The following is a 19795-nucleotide window of genomic DNA, read 5'->3' on the forward strand; positions in this document are numbered from 1 at the left end:
CTTGGCCAGCACGTCAGCCGGACTGGGTTGCTGATCTGGCAGGGTGACCCAGACCTTCCGTAGTCTTTAGGTGACTTTCCCCGGTTGTGGCACTCCTGCACTCAGGGCCCATGGCAGGACGGGTGCCCGTGGGCTCAGAGACGGGGGAGCTTGTGATGACAGGGTCAGCAGCAGCCGTGTCAGTAAGCTGGCCCTCCCGGTGTTAGCAAACTCCTAGATTAACTCCCTGAATTACATGGACGCTGAGAGCTCTCAGAGGGCCGTGTGGGGTCTCTCCAGGGCAGTCCTGCTCAAGTTTTAGTGAGTACCAGGTCACCTGGAGAGCTTGCTGGACCCAGATTCCAGGACCCCACCCCCAGGGACTCCGGTCGTAGGCCTGTGTAGGACTCTGAGAGTTTGCCTGTCCAGCCAGCGTCCAGGAGAAGGGGATGCTGCGGCCCTGGGTCACACTGCGTAACTCTGCCCTGGAACCTCTGAGCAGCAACACTCGAGAACTTGGCTGTTCAACCTCCAGCTGCAGGATCACCCAGGAACTTGTCAGAACTCTTGCTTTCCTCAAACTCTGCTGTGCACATGAATCAGCTAAGTATCTTGCTAAGATGCAGATTCAGAAGCATTGAGATGGAGCTCGGAATCTTGCATTTCTAACAAGCTCCCAAGAGGATGTGCTAATCACTGGTCCAAGGACAACACTTTGAGTTTAGCCCAATAATCGGCAGCCCTGACTATACAGAAAATCACCCAGGTGCTTTTTAAGAAGTCCTGAACCAGCCCAGGTGATTTTCACGGGCATCTAGGGTTAAGGAACAGTGTCATGTATTTCAAATATTTTGTCACTTTTCCTATGATTGTTGCCAAATATATCGGCCCAGCACTTCCCTGAGTTCCATGCAAGCTTCCGTTTGTCGGTGAATTCCCCGTTTCCCACCGTCCAGGCACCCTCGGTAGGACAGTCAGGGGTCCACCCTGCCCGCACGTCCTTCCCTGTGTCACCGCTAAGCCAAGCACAGACCTCTCATTACCACGTTCACGTTCACTGAACTGGGGCTTTATGTATTTTTGCCCGTTATCAACCATTAAAGAATTTTGAAAAACTATATGCCCCTCACATATTTGAAGCTTACATTTAAGTAGTTACATTTAATCTCTTGCGTATTTTAAACAAAACTTCAGATCACTCTTTTAAGTGCATCTAAAGGGATGGAGATTCCTTTGTGAAATGATACCTGCCATCATTCATTTAAATATCTTTTTAATATGAAAATGAATATATGCATGTATATGCATGACTGGGACACTGTGCTGTACTCCAGAAATGGACACATTGTAACTGACTGTACTTCAATAAAAAATTAAAAATAACCTCCTTTTAATACCTAGGAATTCTACATCGTTCCTTTTCTCCTTCCATCCATGGGCAGGATTTTATTTACTGTAACGTGTATTATGCTTGCAAGTCTTTTTATTTCTACCAGACTCCTCTACTTAAGAAACGATAACTATTTCATTATTTTTTTCAAATTCCTATGATCCTGAAACTCTAAATGTTAAAAAAAAAAAGTCTGGGTTGGTTATCCATTATAATTATTATGAACATTTAATAATCAAACCAACATACATCATTACAAATTTTGAAAGATCCCGATTGAAATAAAAAGTAAAATTCTGTTGCAATGCATCTCTTAGTGAGATGAGTGGGACGGTTCTCTTTTTAATTAGGTCGCGCATTCATGGGTGGATATTATTCTAGCTAAAATGAGAAAGCATTCAGCATCAATTTTATCTCTATTTTTTGCTTGCATAAATGTATGCACTGCGAAAACTTATTTTCATAACGAAGTAGGTGGGGGTGGAAGCTTTGTTCTGGGAGTTGTCAGTCACTTTGACATTATTCCTATGCCTACGCCCCAAACCACACAGCAGTTTATGGTCAAACGTTCTTTTTCATGATCTGTAGGCTGACAAGTGGATTAGGTCCTCCTTTAATTTTTGTAGAGAACTAAGAGCTACACGCCACCTGACTTGCAGGAGGATCTCCTCCCCAGTTACTACAGGCATCCACTTTCTCAGCACTGACCCCAGGGCTGGAAATGGCCCACTGTCTGGCAAACGGAGGGCCTGCCAGTTCAGAGCAGTACACTAAGGACAGACTGGGATTTGAGGGAGGAAGGCCTTGCTTTTGTGAGGTGGGAGGGGAGCCCGTGCGAGAGGGAGCTGGAGGATCTGCCCCTGTCCTGCAGATGCCCTCAGGCAGGTCAGTCTGGACAAAAGGACACACGTCCCTTTGGGATGTAGAAACTGATTCCCGGAAACCTGTCCATCCCTGGGGACCCTGGAGTAACTGATCCCTGATTCGAAGATCCTGGAGCTGGACTAACCCCTCCGTTAGTGGGGAGCGGAGCTGACATGACCTTTCCCAAACTAACACCCCCACGGACCAAGCAGCCTGGCAGCAGAAACGGCTCCACCCACCGAGCAGCGAGAGACTCTCTCCACCTTCTCCAACTTTCACTGCGTGTCTGACGGAGACTGGGCATAGCCAAGGTTTCTCTGCTAAGAATGAGAAGGGGCCAGCACGAAAATGAATGGCCCCTGGCTGGAGTCCCCGTGGAGCACAGCCAGGCGCTGGCGGGATGAGCAAGCACACGGATGGGAGCAGCCTCTGCCCAGGCCAGCCCCACCAGCTCCCCACCCTCCTGCTTGTGAGAGGCTGTTCGCACTTCCTGACCAGCTAGCTCTGCTCTTGTCCTGGAAGCTGGCCCGGTCAGTCCGTGGGGGGAGCGTGTCTGCTGACTCTAGGTGCTGTTGTCCCCTTACTGGGGACTCCTCCTCCTCAGCTCTTCAGCCAACCACATCTTACTCCCCCTCGGGGTCTCAGCTCAGCCTCAATCCCCCAGGGAACCTTCCCAACTCCCCCAGACCTGGCGGGGCCCCACCCCCGGGGTTCCATGGTGAGCTGTGCTGCTCTGGGTCACGGCCCACGTGCTCGTCTTAATCACCTACTGAACTCCATGACCTCTCACCCCTGGTTTCCCTTCCTGCCCGATGCAGAGCGCAAGGCTTGGTACACAAGAGGTCTTCCGTAAATAGCTGGAATGAAGCATCAGCACTGGCTGTGTACAGCACGCAGGCCACGCACTGACCACTTCTCTGGGGCACCATTAACACAGCTGATTACAGACCCTGACGGTGTGCAGTGCAACTACCCCAAAGGAATGACTCATCGTACCAGCCCAGCACACACTGCTCCACAACCACACACCACTCCACAACCACACACCACTCCACAACCACACACCTCCGGTAAAGAGACCTGAGGCACGCAACTGCTCCTGCAAGCAAAGGGACCTGGAGTCAAAGTCTTGATGGTCGGGACCAGCCCTGACCACCACTGGAGACAATTCCAGGAGCTCACAGAGATCAAAGATGGGTCATGGGTGGTTTCACCCAGAGTTCCTTTTGTACACAAAGCGTTCTGAATGCGTAAAGAACCGTCCTGCCTAATATGGTGACCTCGGGATACATGAGGGTCCAAAATGAATCAAAATTAACAAAATTAAACATCCTCTCCCTCAATCACACGGATCACATTCCAAGGACTCACTAGCCCCATGCAGGTGACGGCCACCATGCTGTACTGTACAAATACAGAAGATTTCCATCATCACAGAAACTTGTGTTGGTTCACAGGTCTCACCTCAAATGCTTCCAGAGCAGTAGCTAGTTGCAGAAAAATGTGTTACAGCTGGCTGTTACAGCTCAGTTGTGACAGCAACCTGGATCCAGGCGAGAAACCAAGCAGCACTCGGAGGGTTGGAGAACTCACGTTTATTACACCAGCAGGCCCAGAAGGATTAACACTCCAAGCTCTGGACCCCGTCTGCAGGTTTACACAGGCCTTTTATAGGCTGCCAGTTCTACACTTTGCGACATCATATGCAAATAAAGTACAACAGAAGTTAACCAACCAGGAACAAGCTTTGTAGAAATAGACCAATCAGGAGTGAGCTCCATGCAAATGAAGTACTACAAATGGACCAATCAGAAGTTAGGGAAGTGGACCTATCAGAAATGAGAGTAATAACCAATCAGGAGTGAGAGTAGTAACCAATCAGGAGTGAAGGAAATAACCAATCAGAAGTGAGCTCAGGGAACCAATAGAATTCTAGGTGTAAGTTAGCCGCCTTAGAGGCAAAAAGTGAGATAGAGCCTCTGGGCCAGGGAACCGGACGATGCTAAGAGGAGAGCAGCGGCCCTGCCTAGGGGTCCTGCTGGTCTTTTCATGGGGCGTCCCACCTCAGCTAATGTCAGAACCAACATCAGAGTCAGAAACATTTCTCTCCAAAAAGGAAGTCTGTTAATCCAAGTACCCAAGTTATCTTAAGAACAAAGAGACCAAACACCCCACTCCAAACACCTGCCCCTCACACGGCATTAAACCTGCAACAATGTGAACTTCCACAGTGAATATTTCCCCCAAACCAAGAACAGAGCGCTCGCAGGAAGACTAGGGCCTCTGATGGGCTCACTGGGGAAGTGGCCCCGGCGTGGCCACTTCACCAGATGGCTTTTAAAGCCAGAGAAGTTTCTCTCAACCTGTAGGCACTGGTTTCTGTCCTCTCAAGGTGCTGTGCAGGAGAAAGGGAACGCAGTCAAGCAGTAAACGCATCCCACAGAGGGCTGGCGTGGACTTGTCGTCTACAGTGATACCTCAGGAGGGAAGCCACGAGAGGAGTGAGGAGTAGGAAGCTGTTATGGACTGAACTGCGTCCCCTAAAACTCGTATGTGGAAGCCCTGACCCGCTTGTGACTGTCTTTGGAGACAGAACCTCTGAGGAGGTAGCTAAGGTAAAACGGGATAATAGGGGTGGGGCCCTAACTCGAGAGGACTGGTGTCCTTACTAGAAAGAAGGCACCAGCCACGCCCCCATCTCTCCCTCCCTCTCTTCCTTCCCCTGCCTCCGGGGAGGGAGAGGTCAAGGGAGGACACAGAGGACACGGCCGTCCGCAAGCAGGGAGAGAGGTCTCGCCAGAAAGCAACCCTCCGGCACCTTGATCGTGAACTTCCAGCCCCCAGAACTGTGCGCAGACAAATGCTGCTCGAGCTGCCCCATCTGGGATATCTTTCCTGGCAGCCTGAGCTGACTAATCAAAGAGTTTTCACTTACACATCTAAGTTACGTTACGTATACGTATATAAGTTATGTATGTAACTTACACGTAAGTTGTAAGGAAATCAGTTTCTACAAGTGACAGACTGAATGACTTAAAGATGAGGAACTTACATTAACAGTGCATCCGCAGAGCAGCCCACTTTGTAAGTTACTGTGGACACACGGCCTCCAGAACACGGGCCCTGGCACTGGTGCACATCGCTCGTCAGTTCTGCCCACAGGAGGGTCCTGCTGGCGGGACAGCGACGCTCTGGCTTGAAGCTGTAATTCCACGGACTTATTCTGTCTTAATCCATCTCTCGAAACTTCTCCATATTTTCTCTCCATAAGCCTACACTAACGGTCGTATAAAAAAGAACTATTGTGGACTCCTCTCAGAGGAGTGTTGCTTCCATGCACGTTTTGCATATATTACTCGCATCTCTACCAGCCCTGTTCTTTACAGCAGGCAAAGGATTAGAAGTGGAAGTGGCAGAAACTCGGGGTGTGGGGGAAATGGCCGTTTCCAGACTGAGGACAGCCCACGTTAAAAGCGCTTGTTGGTCTTTTCATCAACGTGGGCTCTGATGGCAGAAACCAGTCTGCCTTGACCACGGCATATTGTCAGGGCCCAGGAGAGAGCTGGCACTGACTGAACACTCAGTAAATACGTGCTAAGTGAACGAGTTAACGGATGGATGGGAGCACAGTGGATGGATGGATAAACGTTCGGGAAGAATCCGGGGTCTAGCTACATGCTCAGGGGTAGGTAAGAGCTGGGAAGTATGAAATGAGATGACTTTCCAGGGAATTTAGGAGAGGAGCCTGCTTTGGGATAGGAAGCTGAAGGACACAGGATACTTTAATTTCCAAGTGGAAGTTCCCTCAGGGCCCAATGTCCCGATCACTGGGTCAGATGGGCACGCTTTGCCCCCATCACCAGGAGCCGTGTAATCACTTGGATGAGGGAGAGAGAGATAAAGAAGGACGTCAGAGACTAGAGGGTCAAAGTCACCAAACACAAACAAACTTGTCAATAACTGAGGAATGGCATGGGGGCAGGCCTTCCATCTCAGGGCACCTAATAAACCAGACAAAGAAGGTTAAAAATGAAAAGACAATCAGGATTTAAGAGTCAGAGTGGACTTAAAATCATTCATCCAACTTTCCACTTGGCAAAAACTGAACGCTGAGAAATGTCTGGAGAGACCGTTTGACCGAACGTGATACTTAAAGTCACAGAATCAGTGATTCCTCTGAGGAGAAATAAACAACAGGAAAACAAAACAAATCATCGCACAGAAGGACTAGACAAGGGAGAAGCCCTGCGTCCGGGGTAAGGAGGCCCCAGAAGAGCTGTAAACACCCAGAGAGAAGGGGCTTGGGCAGAGCAAGGGCACAGCCAGTGAGAAGGTGCCGAGAGGCCGAGGACAGAGAGAGGGGGAGAGGAGAGTGAAAGCAGTGGTCCCGACTCTGAGGTTTGCACAGGTTAACCACTGTCCACAGAAATGGATAGAAACCAGATTTCTTCTGCGGAGCACAGGGAACTGTATTCAACATCTTGTAACCTTTAATGAAAAAGAATATGAAACCAATATACGTGTGTATACGCATGACTGGGACACTGCTGCACCCCAGAAACTGACACACTGGCACTGACTGTACTTCAGTAAAAAATAGTAATGATAATGGTCCGATGTGCAGGGGCGAAGAATGCAGATGGAAAAGAGCAAAGCCCTCGGTTCCCAATGCCCTTCACTCCTTCCCCGAGCGAGTGTTGCTGAGTCCCTGCTGTTTTCATGTCTTCCGGCCACGTGGAGAGTAAGTTCTGGCAGAGGAGACGGCACGCTGAGCAGGATGAGGTTGGAGGAGACGTGGTTCGGGGAGGTGGACCAGCACTGAAAGCAAGGGGAGCGGATGCAGGCTCGCAGCCGCCGAGGCCCTCAGTCACGCGGAGCCCTGTCCCCCCCGAACCTCCTCTTTGTAGCCATCGCACTGGCGGGGCGTCTCTCCGTAAATGGAAGAGGGGATGAAAGAGTGCTGCTCACAACGCTCTTCCAGCCTCGAGAGCAGAATCAATCGCCCCCTGTGCTTCCGCGCTTCCCACCTAGCTCCGCTTCACCCGGCGTTTCACACGCCGCCGTGTGTCTCGCGTTCGCCGGCCTGCCCGCCCCTCCTGAGCAAGGAGGGAGCTCAGGCGGGCGAGAGCCGTGTGTTCCATTCATTCAGTTTCCTCGCTGTCAAGCAGGACGCCTGGTAGATGTTAGATGAACAAAATACCAGAAAGGAAATTTGAATGTTTTAAATGGGGGCGGGGTATGCACTTTGGAACAAAAATGAAAATGAGATATTCAGGCCCCCAAAGCCAAAGGAAAGCACACGGGGGGGACCGCCGGCTGCCGCTCCTCAGACGCGCAGGACGGACACAGAAGTGGGGTGAAGGCGAGCCCGGACAGCAGTCAGCGTGCAAGCCGCTTCCAAGATGACGGTGAGACCACTTTTCCTGCACCCTGAGCGTTCTTCCAGGCTGGGTGACACTCAAAATATATAATGCCCACCATGCCAACACGGCAGGGGTCCCAACCCATCAGAACAGAAGCCAGTGCTCACCGTCAGTCCTTCCGGTAGAGAAGTGAGATGTGGAAACGATCCAGATAGTCTCAGTGCCAGTAGAGTTCACGTCAGCTCAACAGTGGCCTTGATTTGTATCAAGAACGTGCTTACTGTCATCATTTTTTTTTACCGTTATCACTAACACGAACAAAGAAATGAAAGGTGCTAAATGTTGCCTGTTCATTTTATATTTCTTTATGATGGTAACACTTTTGCATAACTTTTTCTGAGGTCATTCTCTCTATTCAGGAGATGTCTTCTTGAGTAGGTGGAAGAAATGTGGAACCACTGAACTTTCCTCACGTGAGTTGATCACCACAGGTCAGCACCGTGTGCGGGCTTTATCCATAAGTCATTCCGACTAGTCAGGGTGCTCCCCGGAGTCTGAAGGAACGGCAAGGGAGGAGGCTGAGCTCCGGAGCACATCTGGGCTGGAAGCCTTCCCAGACGAGAGCAAACCCTGGCGTGACACAGCCCGTCTGACTGAGTACAACCCCAAAGGGGCAGCCTGCCGTGTATCTTTCGGGGAAAGGGAGGGGCGCGGCAGAGGGCCGGGCGTTTAACACCAGATGGGACCACTCAACTCAAGCGATCGTCAGCACAGCAAGCACCCGGCAGCCCACCCGCGGGCCAGCCGAAGGGGTCGCCACGACTGACTCCCTCGCTGCTCCCACTCCCGAGTCCAAGCTGGGGACCGAAACGGAAAAGCAGGCATTCTTTCAAGTCCTTCACTGGAGCTCGTGCTCTGCTGGGTTTTTGTCTGTATCTTGCTCCTTGGGGACATCACACAGGACGGCCTCCGGGCTTCCCGGGTGGTCATTCAAGCCAAGAACTAAGGTGAGCCAGAAAACTCCTGGCTCGCGGTTTTAGGATTCTATAAAACTAGGTAAAATAATCGTCTTCGGGATCCATCTTAGAAGCTCCTGGGCCACAAACAAGAAGTCACACTGACAACAGAAGTCACCCTGCGCACGCTCTGTGACGACCTGCTTTGCCCCGTACAGGCCCTGAGTGTGGGGACTGACTCTGCACCAAGGAGGAGACTCCTGAAGACCGCAAAAGGTGAGAGGGTGCCTGGCACAACAAGACCCCGGCAGGGACCGCTGCTGAGAGCGCGCTAGTTACGGCACAGGGAGAGCCCACATCTTCAGATACATTTCTGGCTGCTATTACTCCTGGCATAAATTCCACTTTTTTTTCACTGCTCAGATACAAAGCGTTTTTGGAGAAGAGGGAACCCGGCGCTGTGGATTTGGTGATGGCCTTCACGCGCTAAGTGGCTTCCACTTAAACACTCACTCGGTTTTCTTAAGGCTTGATCTAACATTCTCACCCACCTTGTAAAGATCTACAATTTTAATTACCTGCCATAATCGCCTTCTCTAAGAGCCGAAGGCACATCACTTATTGTGATCGGTAATAAAACATTATGACTGAGGGGGAAAGGTAGATGTGAGCTGTTAACAGAAGGTGACCACATGTGACGCTTCACACACAAAGCAGTGACCAGATGAAGAACTCTCCATGTGGTTTTAACAATTGAACACAAGTCTGCAGGATAAATAACTCACAAGCTGGAGTTTGAAAACCTCAAAAATGCTGAAGGAAGAGAAACCAAACAGGTGTTTCTTAATTACCAGGTTGGGCCTGTTGAATTCATTCAGGAAAGGAAAGCGAGTGGGGCGGGGTGCATCATTTGGGTTCAGCTCCGGAGAAAACTGTTTGTGCAACTCACAGCTCGTTCTGCAGTCTCATCTCAGCTGGTGGCTGTTACTTTGTTTGGGATTTCCCCGGACAGGATGTGCCATGAATAGATGAGTTCATAAAATGACTGCAAGGAAAATTCAATTTTCCATCCCCCTTGTCTGTGCCCTCTACAAATTTCTTTTTGTATCAATTCCAGCGACAGGGGAAGCAGACAAAGCACTTCAACAAACGTAACATCCAAAGTGATCAGAGCTGGAAAGACGTTTACTGCATGAGTAAGATACAATGTCGAGTCACTCTCCATGCACTATAAGTTTTGAAATGTGATGTTTGCATATTACAAGCCTACAGTGAGATGATCTCACATTCTCGGCCAACTGAATGTAGGATGTGGCTGTTGGCTACGGTCAGGAAACTGGATCCCAGAGTCAAGGGTAAAAATCATTTGGGTTACTTCTATTTCCAGTGCTAAAACTGCCACAATTAAAAGAGTCCTGTGTTTAAATATCTGAATATAGTTATTTAAATTGGTATGGTTAACAAGGGGCCGGAGTCGGGGAGCTGGTTTGGAGAAATTATTAAAGTTGAGTTTTGTTCAGTAGATTGTAAAAAATCTGATTAGGCAAATCACTGCAGAATGATAATTTGTGCCCTTAAATAATTATACTATAATTGGAAGAAGTAAATGAATACTTATGGCTCATTTACTGAATCCCACTGGTCAGCTCTGCTTGGCGAATGACCTCTCCCGCCCAGGTGCTCCCCTTCCTCCCTGGGTGTGGCCTGCTCACTGTGCAACAGGTGCCCCAACAGGCCAGCCTGGGAAGCAGGGAGCAGAGCTGTGCACGTGGGGCCCGGGAGCCCCAGGGACAGGCCACGCGGTGCCTAACGCATCACTGGCAATGACACCACTGAGCTATTACACGCTGTAATCCACCACCACGGTGCTCCGTCAGCAAGGTGATGCCCTGACCCCAGTCTCATCTCCCAGTAAACCTGTGTCCAGGTGAGTGGAGTCTGGCTCCCAGTCCACCCAAATGTAAATGGGGGTTACAAGAGGGGGCCAGCCTCCAAGCTGTGTCTGCACGGACGACGCACTGGCTTTACCTGGATTGAATGTTCAACGCGGAAGGTTCTGGCATCAAAACAGAAGCTGTCACTTTTTAAAACACAGCCAAGCTCCTCTGAGGCCGGGTGGGGAAGAGCCCCCTCAGAGACTCTCCCATCCAGAGGGAGGGCTGGCTCGGGGGACAGCTGCTGTCCCCCGCGGTGGGCTTCTGCCTCGGGCTTCCCTCATCCGGACATATGCTGACACCAAGGGCATGTCCGGCCTCCGGGGGACAAGCTGTTCCCTTTTTACAGGAGAAACTAGGGGTCGGGAGTCAAATAAGCCTTGTTGCGAGCCCTCAACGCCCCATTCCCTGCTCTTGTGACTTCGGTCCATAACCTGACTTCTCAGGGCCTCCTGGTGCCCTCAGATTTGAAACGGGTTGATCACTAACTCAGGGGGCTACTGTGCAAGTTGAGAAGGAAAAGGTTCCTGAAACACCCGTCTCCAGCTCAAGGGCCGTCGGTGCCCTTCTGCCTACTCCCCGGGGGGGGGGGGGTCATTCAGCAGTGAGCTTGTTTATAGGTTATCATACATCTAACACAGCTTGGAGCGGCTTTTGCTTTTATATTACCTAGAAGAATTTTTTTTTTAAAACTATGTATCGTTTCCACCGTTTAAGTTGACACCTAAAGTTTTTCAACATAGACCTGCAGGACTGCAAAGAATAACATTTCCAGTGTATTTTAATATTTTAATATTCTGGTATATTTTAATAATATACACTATTGCAGCACTGTTTTATATGTATCCAGAGGAAGCTAAATATTTGACAGAGCAGGTGTGAGGGTTTGATGCACATCAGCACCTGCTTAAACAGCACATGAACAAGCTCCAGTTTTTAACAGTCAGAAATTTTAGGGGAGGGGATAGCTCAAGCGGTAGAGTGCATGCTTGGCATGCACAAGGTCCTGGGTTCAAGCCCCGGTACCTCCTCTAAAAGTAAATAAATAAACCTAATTATCTCCCCCCTGCCAAAAAAAAAAAAGAAATTTTACATCATTCCTATTTTTCCTGACCTTCTATTTCTATCCTACCCCTCCCACAGAATTTTATCTTAATTTATTACATTTAATGATTCAAAGTATTTTATTGACCACCCTGTCATAGCCTCTGAAAGAATGTGTATATAAATTAAAATTTCCCAGCAATCGTATGGCTCTGGGGTTAAAAAGATGTCTTGGATTCAGTTACTGTTACAATGATTATTCACACTCCATTAAAAAAATACACATGTAACAAGTTTTGGTGCATATTACATGTAAAAGAAAAAAGTCACTCGGAATGCATCCCTCATGAGGCAGACATCAAGGCCGGCTCTAGTTCTAACCCTGCTTCTCTCCTTCATAGAGACAGCCGCTGGAAACCTGGCTCGTATAAACAGCAGATGAGCATGAGGGAGGTTTTGCTGCAGAACTCCCTGTCGATCCTTCGACGTCCTCCGAGTACACCAAAGGTCACAGAGCTTACTAGTTAGGACGGACTGCTTTTTGTTCCTTTAGCAAATACACCCTGAAGTCTCAGTGCTCAGCACACAGTTTTTTTCCTACTCATCTGAAAGCCACCATCTCCACGTGTGGCCCAGCCACCGTGGCCCCACAGGGAAGGGGGAGCATGGAGGCCACCTGTGGGCTCTCACGCACACGACCTGGAGTGTCACTCTTCCTCCAGTCACATCTGACTGAGTGGAGTTGGTCACTGGCCCCAAACTGTGGCTGGGCTGGAAATGTCTTCCTGTCCTGAAGCAAGTGGACCCTCCATGCTGAGCAATCAACCTCCAAAAACTATTTGGAATAACATGTCAGCTGACAAGGCATTTGAGTCCTGCCCCATTACGTAGGCAGCAGGGAACTGAAAGCACCGAATGTATAAAACAATTTATTTCCCAGTTATTAGAGAGCCTCACTCCCTCAGTCCTGACACGGATGTTCAGAATCATCCCTTTGGCACCTGGAAGTCTGCACTTTGAAACAACACCTGAAGTAAGGACTCAGGACAAGGTGACATGTGCCCAGGAAGAGAGCAGAGCCCCCAACACTCGGGCAGCCTCAGGCCGACCTGACTCTAGAAGGAGCATCAGAAAGCAGCTGGAAACAGATGTCCTGAGGATTAGACATTCCTGCTCAGTCTCCTGGAAAACTGCACGCACCCTGAGACGTCCCCAGAGCCCAAGCTGCAGAGCTCCACTTTGGGAGAGCTGGGGTGCCCCAGATTTGTTCAAAAGCGGAGGGCAAATGATAATTCATAGTTTAACTCAACACCTTAAGATTTACCAAGGGTGAAATTAGGCTGAAATAAGTCACGAAGCGGGAAAGACAGACAGCTTGGAACGAGAGAGATGGGACTTTGGTGCAGAGAACACGAGTGACAACAAAAACAACCCGGTTTTGTCCTGGCGGGAAGAGAGTTATGGCCTCATTATTTTTTAAACCACTTGGTTCTTCCTTTTTTCTTATTTTTAACTGAAGTCTGGTTGAGAATCCCCGGCTGTACCCCTGAACCTCATTCACCATATATACATATATTTGGGGTCCAGAAACAAACTATTAGAACTGGCATTTTTACTTGTGTCTTTTAATTGAACCCTTACAAGAAGAAAACCAATCTTTAATGCTTTTCTGCAGATGGGGTCTATCAGTGGGAGCGCCCCGTCATCCGCTGCAAGGGAGAGCTAGAAACTCGCATTTTCAAGGAGGTGGGCAGGAGGCCTTCATACATCCGTTTGCTTTCAGAACTTTCCAGCAGGCTGTGGTTTCCCCTTTGCCCGGGAGGTGGGTTTACATTCCTGTGTGTTTAGTTTCGGCCACACGAACTCTCACAGGGTCCGTGACCGGATCCTAGTGTAGACATTAGTGTAGATACTGGTGTAGACACGCCCGCCCAGGAAGGAGCCGCGGGCCCGAGTTACTCACAGGGCGAGCACAAACAGGCAGCACCGACACAAATGCAACGCTGACCCCGCGCTCCTCATCAGCCGGGTCACCGAGATAGCCCGTCCTCTGTGCTCAGAGGTCGGAAGAACTTGTCCAGAGAACTCACCATGACCAGGAACACCAAGTAAAACCGGGATTTCCGTCCACAAAGTGTATCACTGTGCCCCGAGGCACGATCCAAAGTTGGAATGAAACTGTCATGATTAGCAAGATACTGAAGATACTTTTTTTCACCTTTATCTCTTTTGCATGATAGTGACAGACAGCTCAGGAGGCATAGATCAGGGGTGGGGGTCAAGGCTTCAGAGACCACAGCCTGGACTCAGCTCTGTCCAGGACCAGCTCCAGGAGGTCGGGGCCGAGCACATGGCACCCCTCCTTCCACACCCTTCTCGGCGGGTCCGCACGTGCTGACAGAGTAAACTCATGGCTCTACCGGGAAGCATGCTTCCTGTTAATGTTTCTGAAAGTCCTGGCAGTAAAGTACCACTTAACCCATAAAGTGACAGCTGGATCCTAATTTGGTCATTTGTGGACTGGTTTTTAGTAACATTTCAAGCCGTTCTTATGACTTTGGGAATCCAATCCGTGTCAAAGAACAACCGGAGGGCTTATGCCAGCCCCCTCCCCCCTTAAGGAAACAGGATGGAATCGGATCCGGGCACACGGAGCCCTGTTTTACAGGGCAGTCCCCCGATGACTGTTCCTAGGCACCATTCTCAGGGATCCACTCTCAACTATGAAGGAACCGTACACGAGGTCTGCGGCTGCATTAGCATTACAGAGGACAAGGGAATGTTAAGTGGTCTTCAGAGTTTAAAGCAAGGGTTTGCCAGCCTGAAGGAGGATCAGCTGAAATGATATCCTAGCTGTAAGTGCTGTTTGAAGAAGAGACGTTAAAATGAAAGACGAGGAAAAAGCAGGCAGGAGAGAGGCAGTCGCTTCTTTCCCACTCTAGGCGGCATCTCTGGCAGAGAATCTCATTACGCCGGACATTCGGAAGATCCGTCGGAGCGGATGCTGTGTCCACGGTAGGTACAATGGCATTTAAACAATGGCTGCTAATCGCCGTGCAGAATTCCTCCCTAACCTAAACTCTTTTTTTTTTAAAGAAACTCTTATTCAATATTAATTCAGTTTGAAAGATCTGATCCACACAAGTTAACTCAAAGTAAAATCTTCAAAGTGAAAACCAAAAACACGTTGACAGGTTTAGAAAGATTGCCTGGGTCTGACCTCAGAATGGAAATGCGTGCTCTGGGGCGAGGTCAGCCCGCTCTCTTTCTGCTGTGCACCTGAGCCGCGGGGCCAGCCATGAAAAATTCATGCCGGATGCTTCCACAGTCCACCTATGTCCTTAACATCTGCTGGCTTCACGTCACATTAAAACTTCAAAGTGAACCCATCCCTGAGGTGGCGGCAAGCTTTCACTGGGAGCCAGAGGATGGATGGCTCAGGAAAGTCCTCTCCTCCCCGGCAGGAAGCGTCTGTGCGGAACACTCTGTCACTTGCCTTCTTAACCATATGTGTGTGGGGGGATGTTGGGAGACAGTGACGCCATCTACGAGGCGGGCATGGACCAGCAGGCGGCACCAGCGTGGGGCTGCATTTCACTTCTAATTGTCATGCTTTTTTAAAAATTTATTTATTTTTATCTCAGCCTTCTTTCTCTTTTGCTTTTCATAAGCTTCAAGTGGGGCCAAAATATTTTGCACCTGAAAAGGTGGTGAGGTTTTGAACTCTCGTGTACACAGTTGTTTGGGAAAATATCTGTTTCCTCCTGTTAGCTGGTGACAGTGCGTCACTCACTGCATGGTTTCGGGACAGGGCCGGCCCTGGGGTGCTACGCCACTTCGACACGAGGCTGGCTCGGAGGAGGAACAGTTTATTATGACTGGAAACAGAGGTGGGCCACATGGCACTCTCCACGTTTAGATTAATTACAGTGCAACCCACCAGGAGTTTAATTTCCAGGCCCTACCTCCTTGATGGTGCTCACTACAGAAAGGCTCCCCACTTTGCTCTGCTGATGCCAAGGGAAAATTTATCTTTTGTTAACTGATAACTGGGCTGTAATATCTTTAGATTCTTCAGAAATGCTGGCTGGCAAGTTTTTAAAATTTTTCATCAGTCTTGTTTGGGGTTTTTACGAAGCCCACATCAGAAAAAAAAGATACCTAAGTCTGCAAAACACACTGCACCTTACTACCTTATAAGGTATCCACTTTCAACTACTAACCATACACGAACGTGAACGGGTCTTGAGAATATCTAATTCCATAAAAATCAGGGGAGCTGAGGCACCCTCTGTATTTCACAGCCTTGCTGATGCTGGCAGGGAAGCCCTGAACTACAGTCTCCCCCCTTCAGCATCCGCTGCTGCCCAGGAAGGAGCAGCATTTAAACATACGATTCTGGGGCTTTCTGCAGACTTACCCAGACTTCTGATCTTTAGAGGTTTTTAAAATAGAACTTTCACTGAGAAGACGCATGCATGTGCCATTTAATTTTTAGGTAAACCCAGTATGTCGACAGTCAGGTTCACCCAAGATTTAAAATGAGGCCGTTTCCCCCACCTTTACTTCTCACATGTTACCTGGTCCCCATAAAAAGCACAGAACAGCTAAGGGAACAGAACGCAGGTTTTCTCCTATGATTTAAAATAAGTCCATCCTTCTATCTCACCTTTGACGCATTTTTATCTGGTGCCAATGCAAAGATAAAAATATACAGGGGAACAAAACGCAAGGCAGTTAATTATAATATTTATGAGCTGCTTCCAAGATGCTTCTTGGTTAGAGGAGACAATGAAATTATTTTAAAAATTTACATATTCCGGTTATCTAACCCATGGTATTGCATTAGCACGGCAACGTGCAAATTCGCTGCACTAGCTTCATTTTCTACTGGCCTTTGTGGAGCATGCACATTGGAAATCATCAGGTGCAGACTGTCTCATACCATCATGATGTCAGCATCACGCTAACCAGGGCATGTGTGGAATGGTTCCCTTCTCCTGATAGACTGAAGCCTATTTCCTTGTTTCTGACTCAGAATTCCTCCAAATTTGACCCACGATTATCCCCATAGGTACATTACAACTGAGTACTGAGTCCAATTTGCTAAACAGAATAAACGAATCTAACTGTAAAAGCTGGAAATCGTTGCAGTTAACACAATCTATTTGATAATACAATTTCCATCTTTTATTATTAATATTGAAAAAAACTTCATAAATCACATTTTCCCCCCTACTGTGATTCTTGATTCAGAGGGTCTGCGCTGGATTTGGTGAACCCTACACCTAATCAATGGATGTAACCGGCCAAAGCTTTGCATAGGCCACGCTGACGGCCAAGTCTGCACCCAGGCCGTGGCAGGGGCTCAGGAGTCCACTCCTCGGAGTTAAGGAGCTGATGGCAGGATGGGAGGGGCAGGTGACAGCATGGTTAATGCCACCGTCTCCTGCGCCCAGTGCTTGCCTCACCCACCCAGTAGTTCTTTTAGCCCCCAAGGACCAGGAGAAGCGAACACTACGGTCATCCCACGTACGAAGCAAAACTTTGCCACCACCCAAAGGGGAAAGCCATTCCTGACAGGTGTTTCTAAAAAGGTGAAATCTACTCTACACACAGACCCATTTAACTCCCCCTTGTATGACCTGATCAGAACATTTTGACGTTTACCATGACCGTTTCCCAGCTGTACTTTCTCAACAGCATAACCACTGCAGTTCATACCACAGAGCGTGAGGCTCTGCAGTCACCTGGTGACACGCCCCCTGAGCCCCTCCTTTGGATCTGCTTTAGCTCCGAGTTCTTGCTCTGGTCACTTCCCCCTTCTCCAGCAGTATAACCCTTGCTATTAGAATTTCTGGAGCCTTCTTTCAAAGGCCAAATATTTAAACTAAGTTTTCTCCAACTAAAATGTTTTTAAATAAACTGAAGACTTACCAGTGATTATATTTTCCTCACGATTCAGCCTTTTGGTTATGCTAACGACATACTCCTAATTTTAACACAACTTGGTATATATCTTTTCTCAAAGATTTCATCATTAAACTAAAAGAACATATCCTGTGCTTGATGGAGTTGCAAATAAGCTTCATGGATACGGCTCCTTATAAGCCAAAATACGTTGTTAAAAACCATACGCACTCACAGTGTACAAAAGCAAAAGTGTTTTTTTTTAATCCCCCAAACGAATACAATCTTGCACTTAGAATTACCAGACGCGTTCACCTTTCCCACCACTTCTAAGAAGGCACCTGTGGACGCTGGGGCAGTGCTGAGCTACAACCCCTCTACCCGAGCGGTAAGACTGATAGCAAACTGCCCCACGAGACAGCGGTTGCTAATTAAATGGGGCCGGTCCGGCTTTCAGGGCCCCGCGGGGAGCCCAGGAACTCACGCGCTACGCTCAGGTGAAGGGGCGGGCTGGTCCGGTTCTCGCCGTTCCTCTCGTTGACCGCCTGCACGTAGTAGGCCCCCGCGTCCCCGGCCGTCGCCGCAAGGATCACCAGCTGGTTCTCCAGCGTGATGGCTCTGCATTGGAGAAAAAAAGACAGCGTCAACTGAGGCCCCTCCGCGGAACAACTACGTGTGACACACGTTAACTTACTCCGTCAATCTCAGAGGAATGTCCAGAGGATTTTGGTTTTGTGTTTTTAAAGGTTAAAAGAAGATCTGGAAAGACAAAGACAAACCCACAGGCTGACGAGAGGGTGGTGGTGGTGGCTGAGCCGCGTCACTCACTCCGGCCCGGGGCGCTGGCCTGGGAGCTCAGGCACTCCACGTCTGCACCTACCCTGGTGCTGAGGAAGGCAGCCTTTTGGAACGTGTGCAACCAGGATTTGTTACAATTCAAAATCTCCAAGATGAGTTAGAAGTAACTCTAGAAGGGCTGGTCCTTTGCTTTAAGGCAGGGCTCCTCGATCCTGCTGGGCCCCCAAAGCCTGGCCCCGGGCGACTGAATGCTCTGTGATTTTCTCCACCTCCCAGGGCGCCTCACTGGAGGCTTCGCATATGGATTTCTAGACTGACGGGTAGAAAAAAAGTTGCCAGCGGGCAGAGTGCTGGCCCCTTCAACTCGACTCTCCCGTAATCACTAACACCAGGGCTGGACGGTCTTTACCGCCACTCTCTCCCCTGGTCCCAGAGGGGCCAACAAACCCTTTGATCATCCCTGAATCTTTCTCATATATCTCAAATCTACTGTGGAAAGGATTCTCTGAGACACACTTGCCCCACCAATCTTCTCCTTAGAAATGAGAAAACTGAGGATCAGAGAGGTTCAGTTGTTTGTCCAAGGTAACACAGTAGGTAGCCACACCAGAGGGAGGACCAGGTCTCCCCGCATGTCGCCTGGAGCTCTGCCCACCACACCACACACAGACTCACTGCATTACTTATTTAAAAGGAGGAGGAAAGTAATAAAGACACAAGCTCCATAAATCCCAGCAGCCTTTAATCAAACGGCCGCCGTGGTGTCCTTTGCTCTTGTCACAGTTCCGTATGCTTTTCACTAGTTAAGGAGGTGGGGGGAGGGTAGAACCCGTTAGAAAACAAAAACAAAAACAAACAAAACCCCAAAAGGTAAGTAGTCTTTTCCTTGGCTGGTGAATCATGCTTCGAGGGGAAAACAGTCTAAGCACCGAAATGTCCCTTAGCCTATGCGCTCGTGTTCAAAACGCCAGAAGAGCCCTGGGGCCCCAGCGGGAGCTGTGCCACCTCCCTGTCACCTCCCACAGCTGTGTCACCCCGCAGACAACAGCTCCACCGGTTCATTTTCAATCCCAGACAGTCGTGGCCCTTCCAGACTCACATAAACTCAGATTTCTATCTAGTAACAGAAAAAGCATGCAAAATAATTAACTTCTCATGAGAAATTTTAGTATAATACCTTTTTCTTCCTGCTACCTTCTAAAAGCTTCTTCAAAACCTCTTGATTTTCATACATTTTATAAGGTTATCTTAAGAAGTTACCGCTCATTCAGGGCTCCCCTGGGATATATTGCAGTTTGAGGTCTCTCTGACTAACTCACCTCATTTCTCATTTTAGAAAATCTCCCTATTAAGAAGTTTTCAATTTTTAGTCCCATAAAAATATTTCAAAAAAGCTTTACTATAATTATTTATGACTGCTTTATAGAACCATAGAAATTGTTCCGTTTTATTTTAGTATATGTTACACTGGCACCTAAAATTAAAAATGAATATTTATTACTCATGAAGTTACACATTTAATAGTACAATTTAAAAACTGAATATATCACAACTTTT

At 48.7% G+C, this 19795-nt stretch overlaps 1 protein-coding gene across 5 annotated transcripts in view; it reads right to left on the bottom strand.

Moving 5' to 3' along the window:
* SDK1 (sidekick cell adhesion molecule 1) overlaps window positions 1-19795 on the bottom strand; it is a 719511-nt gene that overhangs the window by 292803 nt on the left and 406913 nt on the right. For all 5 annotated transcript variants that reach the window (XM_072943395.1, XM_072943396.1, XM_072943397.1 and 2 more), the window contains one exon: window positions 17925-18058. In XM_072943395.1, coding sequence (XP_072799496.1) covers window positions 17925-18058 — 134 coding nt within the window. The remainder of the gene's footprint in view (window positions 1-17924; window positions 18059-19795) is intronic.

This window comes from Vicugna pacos, chromosome 18 (genome assembly GCF_048564905.1).
Source record: "Vicugna pacos chromosome 18, VicPac4, whole genome shotgun sequence".
NCBI lineage: Eukaryota > Metazoa > Chordata > Mammalia > Artiodactyla > Camelidae > Vicugna > Vicugna pacos.